The sequence below is a fragment of the Garra rufa genome, chromosome 9, assembly GCF_049309525.1.
Source record: "Garra rufa chromosome 9, GarRuf1.0, whole genome shotgun sequence".
Lineage (NCBI taxonomy): Eukaryota > Metazoa > Chordata > Actinopteri > Cypriniformes > Cyprinidae > Garra > Garra rufa.
The window spans coordinates 19,814,278-19,824,013 of record NC_133369.1 but is presented as its reverse complement, the minus strand read 5'-3'; the positions used below and the strand labels follow the sequence as shown (position 1 = coordinate 19,824,013).

Genomic DNA, 9,736 nt, shown 5'->3' with positions numbered 1-9,736 from the left:
CTACATTAAATCCATCAGAAGTGATAGTAAAAACATTCACAATGTCACGATTTCGGTTTAAAACATCAACTTTGTTAATTTCCACTAAAATATTAAGCAGCACAACTGTTAAGGATAAAATCTAGGGACCTGCACCATTGGGATATTAGATAGTTTTCACCAAGTATTATAGACTTTAAAGCAGCATACATAAACATGCAATCACAGTGTTGGAATCAGTACAGATCACTCACTGCTGAAGAGAGGGCAAGATGCCACAGTTGAGGACGTAGTCTCTGCACTCTGCATTATCCCCGGCAATATTTCCTAACGCCCACACTGCCTGTAAAAACAGATATACACAACTGATCACTTTTATGGTGCTGTGGAGTTCTGATAACCTGGCTATTGGCTGAAAGGCATGAATCAGGTTACAATCTGCAAAAATCACCTGCTCTTGTACATCTTCATACTCAGAGTTGAGAAGCTCTATGAAGATGGGCACAGCCCCCGTCTCAATGACCACCTTGGTGTGTAGGAAGGTTCCTGAGGCAATGTTAGTCAGGGCCCAGGCAGCTTCAAACTGTTCAAAACAAGCAACAATAGCATGTTAAAGCTTGGCTGTAATGGCAATTTAGCTTTCACAAGGCTTGTGCTATGAAATGCTCTTACCTGCAGAGTCCAGTTATCACTCCTTTTAAGGAATTCAACAAACCGGTTGACGACACCAGGTGTGTGGATGACCTCATCAATGGGAGGATTAGGTTCTAAGGAAAATTCATAACATTTAGGGAAAGGGAAAGGGAAAGGGGGTGAAGTGAGGCCAAGTATGGTGACCCATACAAGGAATTTGTGCTCTGCATTTAACCCATCCAAGTGCACACACACAGTAGTGAACACACACACACCGTGAACACACACCCGGAGCAGTGGGCAGCCATTGCTGCGGCGCCCGGGGAGCAGTTGGGGGATCGGTGCCTTGCTCAAGGGACTCACCTCAGTCGTGGTATTGAGGGTGGAGAGAGTGCTGTACATTCACTCCCCCCACCTACAATCCCTGCCGGACCTGAGACTCGAACCTGCAACCTTTTGGGTTACAAGTCCGACTCTCTAACCATTAGGCCACGGCTGCCCCCGATTGTAATTTAATTGTATCTTCAAACAATTGTCATCCTTCTGTCTGAGACATAGGAATAAAGACACCAACCTTTAGAGAGTAACTTTCTGAACTTCTGAGTGGCTATGAGCTGCTGGTCTGGATCCTCAGAGAAGATCATCTGAATCATGTCTTGGGTTATAACTCCTTCCTGCACAGATTATATAATAACATAATAATGTTTATCCAAAGTGGGGTTTTTGACAAAATAGTTAAGTTTAAATGCATCAAAAAAGTTTCTAACAATGTAAGTCTTTACTATCACATTTTTTAAATAAATTTTACACATCCCTGCTGAATAGAAGTATTAATTTCTTTCAAAGAAAAAAAAAATGTAACGACCCCAAAAGTAGTGCATATTTTTATAAAACATTTCTATTTTAAATACACACTGTTCTTTTAACATTTTATTTATCAAAGAATACTGAAAAAAAAAAAAATCACAGGTTCCAAAAAAAATATTAAGCAGTACAACAGTTTCCAACATTGATAATAAATCAGCATATTAGAATGATTTCTGAAAGTTTTGCATCACAGGAATAAATTTGATTTTAAAAGTATATTAAAATAGAAAACCACTTTTTAAATTGCAATAATATTTCACAATATTACTGTTTTTTTCTGTATTTAAAAAAAAATAAATGCAGCCTTGATGAGCAGAAAATACTTCTTTAAAAAACTAAAATCTTACTGATCCCAATCTTTTGAACGGCAGTGTATCCGCTCAAAAGTTTGGGAACAGTAAGATTTTTAATGTTTTTTAAAGATGTTTCTTATGCTCATCAAGGCTGCATTTATTTGATCAAAAATACAGAAAAAAAGGTAATATTGTTTAATATTATTTCAATTTAAAATGTACTTTTCTATGTGAATATATTTTAAAATGTAATTTATTCCTGTGATACAAAGCTACATTTTCAGCATCATTTCTCCAGTCTTCAGTGTCACATGATGCTTCAGAAATCATCCTAATATGCTGATTTATTATCAATGATGTTAATATTTTGATACGTTTTTTTTTCCAGGATTCTTTGATCAATAAAAGGTTAAAAAGAACAGCATTTATTTAAGTAAAAATGGTTTTAACACTACACTACTGTTCAAAAGTTTGGGGTCAGTAAATTTTTATTCTTTCTTTTTTTTTTTTTTTAAAAAAGAAACTAATACTTTGATTCACCAAGGATGTGTTAAATTCACAAAAAGTGATAGAACAGATTTACATTGTTAGAAAAGATTTATATTTGGAATAAATGCTGTTCTTTTTAACTTGCTATTCATCAAAGAATCCTGAAAAAAAGAATCACAGGTTCCAAAAAATTTTTTGTCAGCACAACTGTTTCCAACATTGATAATTCTAATAATAAATCAGAATATTAGAAAGATTTCTGAAGGATCATGTGACACTTTTAGCTTTGCATCACAGGAATAAATTATATTTTAAAGTATATTAAAATAAAAAACATTATTTTATATTGTAATAACATTTTGCAATATTCTTGTTTTTTTTTACAGTCGTGGCCAAAAGTTGAGAATGACACAAATATTAGTTTTCACAAAGTTTGCTGCTCAACTGCTTTTAGATCTTTGTTTCAGTTGTTTCTGTGATGTACTGAAATATAATTACAAGCACTTCATACGTTTCAAAGGCTTTTATCGACAATTACATGACATTTATGCAAAGAGTCAGTATTTGCAGTGTTGGCCCTTCTTTTTCAGGACCTCTGCAATTCGACTGGGCATGCTCTCAATCAACTTCTGGGCCAAATCCTGACTGATAGCAACCCATTCTTTCATAATCACTTCTTGGAGTTTGTCAGAATTAATGGGTTTTTGTTTGTCCACCCGCCTCTTGAGGATTGACCACAAGTTCTCAATGGGATTAAGATCTGGGGAGTTTCCAGGCCATGGACCCAAAACTTCAACGTTTTGGTCCCCGAGCCACACGAAACTCTCGGCAGCGTAGAGCGTGCATTCTAAAATACAAGAGATTACCAAAACCATTTGGGCAGACACCAACAGGATTTTGAAAAGCATGTCCCCAGTGGAAATTACGCCCGTGTGAGTGGAACTCTGCCGCCGAGTTATCATCTGATGTGAATGAATGCCGCGGTGTACAGTATATTGAGAAAGACGCGCCATGAATTGCATCTGACAGAATATGCGCTGTAGCACGAAATACAATATATTTCTTCAAAAGCAGATTGATATTTTAACAGACCTCTTAACGCCTGTGATGTATCGACACATTTTTTTGAAGGTGTGCCTCCGCTAAAAGTGTCCACCGTCGTCGTCTTCTTCTTCTTCTTTGTGTATTTTAACAGCAGTTCGCAACCAACGTTAAGGTGCATTACCGTCTCACGCCGTCTGGTTGAAGCATGTTATTTTTATTTACCCGCCACGATGGCCGGTGGGTGAAGCGAGTTTATCCGCCACAACACAAAATCACCCGCATTTGGCTGGTGGCGGGTGCTAATTTCCATCCCTGCTCCATCGTGCTGGAAAATCCCTTGTACTTCACCAAACTGTTGTTGGATTGTTGGAAGTTGCTGCTGTTGGAGGGTGTTTTGGTACCATTCTTTATTCATGGTTGTGTTTTTGGGCAAAATTGTGAGTGAGCCCACTCCCTTGGATGAGAAGCAACCCCACACATGAATGGTCTCAGGATGCTTTACTGTTGGCATGACACAGGACTGATGGTAGCGCTCACCTTTTCTTCTCCGGACAAGCCTTTTTCCAGATGCCCCAAACAATCGGAAAGAGGCTTCATCGGAGAATATGACTTTGCCCCAGTCCTCAGCAGTCCATTCGCCATACTTTTTGCAGAAGATCAATCTGTCCCTGATGGTTTTTTTGGAGAGAAGTGGCTTCTTTGCTGCCCTTCTTGACACCAGGCCATCTTCCAAAAGTCTTCACCTCACTGTGCGTGCAGATGCGCTCACACCTGCCTGCTGCCATTCCTGAGCAAGCTCTGCACTGGTGGCACTCCGATCCCGCAGCTGAATCCTCTTTAGGAGACGATCCTGGCGCTTGCTGGACTTTCTTGGATGCCCTGAAGCCTTCTTAACAATGCAGTGGAAAGTTTTTTTCGGGATTAAGTTAATTTTCATGGCAAAGAAGGACTATGCAATTCATCTGATCACTCTTCATAACATTCTGGAGTATATGCAAATTGCTATTATAAAAACTTGAGCAGCAACTTTTCCAATTTCCAATATTTATGTAATTCTCAAAACTTTTGGCCACGACTGGAGAGAGAGAGAGAGAGAGAGAGAGAGAGAGAGAGAGAGAAATATGCCTGTTCTCTGTTAACTTTACTGTCCACTCATTTGTATATCACCTGTTCGACAACAATAATAGATGGTCTACTGACTGGATCACTTACACCTGATACAGGTACAGTGGAGCTGATATCAGGGTCCTGAATAGGGCATTCAAGCATGGACTCATCACCAGGTGGCAGACACACATTCCTTCTCTTGAACAGCTGAGGAGACAGTAGAACAATTTACTATCACAGTTTAGTTTTATACACAACACTGATGTTAAATGAACAAATCCAGTCATATAACCCTTAAATATATCCACTTTTATTTTTACAAACCAGTTTAATTAGCTTGTATAATAAGAAAGAACAAATGATGACAAACCTGCTCCTCCCTTTTCTGTTTACGAAGCTGTATCCCTTCCTCCTCTCTCCGTCTCCGCATTTCCTGGGGGTTCAGGGCTTTATTCTTGTAGCTCTTCATTCGATAGTTGTCTTTGCCTGGGCTTGCCATTGCGTCTTCTGATTAGAGAAAGGAATGTCGTCGCGCATTCTGATACTCAATTTCTGTTGTCTATTCAGCACATCAACCCTAAGCCTATAGCAATACAGACCAGAATCGCAACTGGTCGAGCCAGTATGCAATTCTCCTCACAATTTACGCCAAACAGCATGTGGAGACAAAGGATTGGTTTATCTGTAAGCATTTATGCTTGTTAATGCTAGCATTTCCTGTGTAACACCACTGAGCGCTAACTGACACTTTGCATGTTGAACTTCCTACTATCTGGTTAACGATTTTGTTGTTCAGCTCATTTTCAGATCAAACACAGAGTTCAGAATTTAGCATTTTAACTTTGTGAACATGAACAGTCTTTAGCATGTTAGTGGATCAACAATACAGTAGTAGAAACCCTTAAACAGAGATGCTCAAACAAGCAGGCCAAAGTTGGCCCATGATGACCTTAAATTTGAGTTCCTTTAATACTTTTAATATAATATACACTACCAGTCAAACGTTTTTGAAAAGTAAGATTTGTAAAGTTTTTTTAAAGAAGTCTCTTCTGCTCACCAAGCCTGCATTTATTTGATTCAAAGTACAGCAACAACAGTACAATTTTGAAATATTTTTACTATTTAAAATAACTGCTCTCTATTTGAATATATTTTAAAATCTAATTTATTCCTGTGATTTCAAAGCTGAATTTTCAGCATCATTACTCCAGTCTAGGGTTGTAACGGTATACCGGTATGGCGGTTTATTGCGATATTGACATGTACGATTATCATATCGTGCACATTTGCTTATCCCCGGTTTTGAAAAAAAATTATAATAATGAAACCAGATCTCACCCGTGCTGCCGTGAATATGCAACTTCTTTCCACTTGACTGCTTAGACTCCACCCATACCTTTACAGCGGCGAAAATGTCAGAGACATAGGCTGCAAATTCTAATCTCTTTCTCCCGCCGAAAAGAAAAAAATGCAAATCTGCAGTATGGGAATATTTTGAGTATCCGAAAAATGATTGCGGGGTTGTCCTTGAAGATGGATATCCAGTTTGCAAGAAATGTGGACGATGAGTGGCCGCTAAAGGAGGAAATAACATATTCTCCCATTTTCGCGAACACCATCCCTCCGTGAAGATAAAGCTAAGTTTCTTATGGCCGTATTATTTCTGTGATGCAAAGGGAATCCCAATTAGAGTATAATACAGATGTCACGTAACATGTGCGATTTGATAGATAGATGGATGAATAAATCAAAATATAGCTGTGCAGTAAATTAAATCGCGATGTGTGTGTGTCTGTGAATAAACAGCGCAAAAAGACTGCTATATATTGTAATTCTATATTCTGTGCGTCTCTATGAATGAGCAGCGCCGTTTCGCCTTGTAGATCTAGTACACACCATAGACTGTAAAAAATATGGACGTAGTATCCGTGACGTCACCCGTAGGATTCTGAAGCGCTATTTTGAAGCCTGTTGTGGGCGGGATTCGGCCGTCGCCATCTTGGAAACGCGTCACCGCGCGTCACTCCCGGACAATCAAAAATGGGCAAAAAGGCGGGACGTGGGTGGAGCTGGTTGCTGAAACCACGCCCGCCTAGCGCGACAGTGGTGACAGCAGCGGCAATCCCCCTGTCACTCAAGTGGACACACCCTTAATTATGCTGAACTTTAAGGCTTAATATAACTTAAACGGATGAGTTATAAAAAAATTCACCCCCCTCACAGTTGACATGAAGGGCAAAACTAGCCATATAGACAAAAACCATTTTTTGAACCAGGCTGTAAACATACTTTTTTCTGCTGTAAAGTTGGGCATTTTAACATGGGGAGTCAATGGGACTGACTCTCTTTTGCAGCCAGCCTCAAGCGGCCAGTCGATGAATTGCATTTTAAGACACTTCCGTGTTGGTTTCAATAGAGAGAGCGGGAGGTTGCCCCTTGGTACACACTCAAGTACATGAGGCTCATGGTTTTTAAAGCGTCTGTCTCACTCACTATTGCCGCGTTTCAGGCAAACCGTTACTCGTGTTTTTTCAACCTTCTACCCGTGAAAGTGCACCGGAACGGCCGTCAAACCCGACTTCCCACTCGTGGACTCGTACTAGATCGATATAATCCCAGTTCGGAGTTCTGACGTGACATAGCCCGCGAAACCACTATGTCAGCACCTACGGGTGCGGTGTTTATGCAAGTGGTAACGTTACACAGTTTAAAAAAATAGCCTTTAGGACAATATAACGTTGCGAACAAATTAATAATAATGTAATTATTATAAATGCGCTCAGGCAGTTTGGGGTGACTTGCCTGGAACGCTACAAAGTGAAGACGTAAACACATGAAACATATCCAGAGCCACTCTCAGAACACTTAATGATCATTTTATAATTTCATTTAAAATAATAATCATCAAATACACTAACTGAAATGCATAGGTTTTTAGTACAACCTGTCAAAAAAACGTTTGGTTAAGCCTGAAGAAATAATGACTGAAATATATATATAATGCATGCTGATGAAATCTGGCAAATGTGGCCAGAAAGTATCGTTGTGTTCCTGCCACAAGTGTACCTTCGGAGAGGATGTTTAGTACAAGTGGATACATTCTCTCACCTCAGCGGTCAAAATTGAGCCCTGAAAATCTCAACATGCTTACATTTTTTCATCATAACCTGACCTGAAAAAAAGCTAAGAAATGCATGCTGCTATGATAATCTCAGGAAAATATAAACAAACATGACCCTGCACATATTGCTCTCCCATATATGCTGTTAAAGAGGAAGGATCAGTTTGGTTTATTGGTGTCTAATATGAGAAATAACTTATTCTGTATTTTGTTCAAATGGGTGATGCGCAACTTCATTTTCATTTTTCCCCCCCAAAAGGTAGACTCATACTTCCATGAGTTTACTTTTTATTTTCATTAAAAAAAAGTTTGTTACAATAAACCATGTTCAACCAAAAAACATCTCTTTTTATTCATTTAAGGGTCATTGTAGCTGATGATGATTATAATAATAATAATAATGATAGTTTAATACCGTATACCACAAAACCGTGAAACCGTGATATTTTCTGAGACGATTATCATACCGTGAAAATCTCATACCGTTACAACCCTACTCCAGTCACATGACCCTTCAGAAATATTCTAATATTTTGGTTTGCTGCTCAAAAAACATTTATTATTTAGCTGAAAACAGCTGAGTAGAATTTTTTTCAGGATTCTTTGATGAATAGAAAGTTCAGAAGAACAGCATTTATCTGAAATAAAATTATTCTGTAACATTATAAATGTCTTTATTATCACTTTTGACCAATTTAAAGCATCCTTGCTAAATAAAAGTATTCATTTCTATAATTTCTTTAAAAATAAATAAATAAAATAAAAAATATATACTGACTCCAAGCTTTTTAATGGTATAGTGTATAATATTAAAAAAGCTTTTTATTTCAAATAAAAGCTGATCATTGGCTCTTACTATTCATCAAAAAATCCTGAAAAAATGTACTCAACTCTTTTAAATATTGGTCATAATAATAAATGTTTCTTGAACAGCAAATCAGCATATTAGAATGATTTCTGAATGATCACAGGAATAAATTTCATTTTAAAATATATTCAAATAGAAAGCAGTTATTTTAAACAGTAAAAATACTTCACAATATTACTGCTTTTGCTGTATTTTGGATCAAAATGTAGACTTGGTGAGCAGAAGAGAATTCTTTAAAAAAAACATTAAAAATCTTACTGTTCAAAAACTTTTGACTGGTAGTGTAGATGAAAATAACTCAATATTTAGTTTTGGCCCACAGCCCTCATTTCAGTTTCTTTGTAGTAAAAAGTTAACTAAAAAGATTTTCAAAAACCATCGTTTTTCTAAGGTATTTTTTTCTCTCTCTATTCAATGGAGCACAAAATAAGATGTTATGCAAAAGGGCAGTCTGAGTCACCTTTTAGTTTTAATTTATGGAAAAATATGCATTGAAATTGAATGATGACTGGGGCTGTCAGTCCCAACATCTATTGTGTTTCACAGAAACAATTAAGTCAACATGAGCATAAATAAATGATAACAAAACTGTCATTTTTAGGACGAACTTTCTCTGTAAGATTCAAAACATGTGTCAACATCTTCTCCAACTTCTAAATACTCAGTTTACATAAATGCAGCACTTGTAAACACTGTTTTTTTTAATCAGATCAGCTGGGTTTGTGTGGAAAGACGGTGAAGGACTAACGTTACACTGATTTGGCAAAGACAATTTTTCACTTACTAATAAGTAATCACAGCTTCAAATATACAAGTCTAAACATCTATATTAATACTACACAATTTATTTGGCTCATCAAACAACTAAATGTTCTTGGTATTCATCATTTTAGCAGCGCATTACAACATATTTACTGTGCTATAGCTGGACAGCTGGAACCAAGACCATATAGGTCACAAATCAAATCAAGTTAACGTTACATAAATCCACTAACACACTGTTAATACGTTGGAGATTTATAACCTCTTAAATCGTTCAGTCGTCTTACTTTTATCCTAAACTGTGCTCAGCTTCGGTGTTAACATGCTAACGGTGTTATGCTAGCTTGGACTAAACGTCAAAATGATTAATCACTTTGTCAAAGCGACAGGTTGCCTCATTCACCCACTGAAAAGAAAAGACTTTTACATTTTAGACAGGGTTTGAATCTTACCCATTAGTCGTAGATTGGAGAGGGAAATACTGGCCGTGTGTTTTTAAATTTCTCTCAAGACCCTCCCGAGTTCCTCCAGCTGAGGGCAATATGGCGTCCACGGGTGAGGAACGTCATCTCC

General features: G+C 37.6%; 1 protein-coding gene across 1 annotated transcript in view; it reads right to left on the bottom strand.

Annotated features, from left to right (window-relative positions):
* Positions 1 to 9,711, bottom strand: part of kpna5 (karyopherin alpha 5 (importin alpha 6)) — a 16,087-nt gene extending 6,376 nt beyond the window's left edge. Inside the window, exons 1-7 of the mRNA XM_073846573.1 lie at positions 9,616 to 9,711; positions 4,783 to 4,919; positions 4,518 to 4,619; positions 1,187 to 1,286; positions 652 to 746; positions 431 to 562; positions 234 to 322 (exon numbers count right to left, since the gene is read on the bottom strand). Coding sequence (XP_073702674.1) covers positions 234 to 322; positions 431 to 562; positions 652 to 746; positions 1,187 to 1,286; positions 4,518 to 4,619; positions 4,783 to 4,919; positions 9,616 to 9,619 — 659 coding nt within the window. The 5' untranslated portion in view covers positions 9,620 to 9,711. The remainder of the gene's footprint in view (positions 1 to 233; positions 323 to 430; positions 563 to 651; positions 747 to 1,186; positions 1,287 to 4,517; positions 4,620 to 4,782; positions 4,920 to 9,615) is intronic.
* Between the last annotated feature and the right edge of the window lie 25 nt (positions 9,712 to 9,736).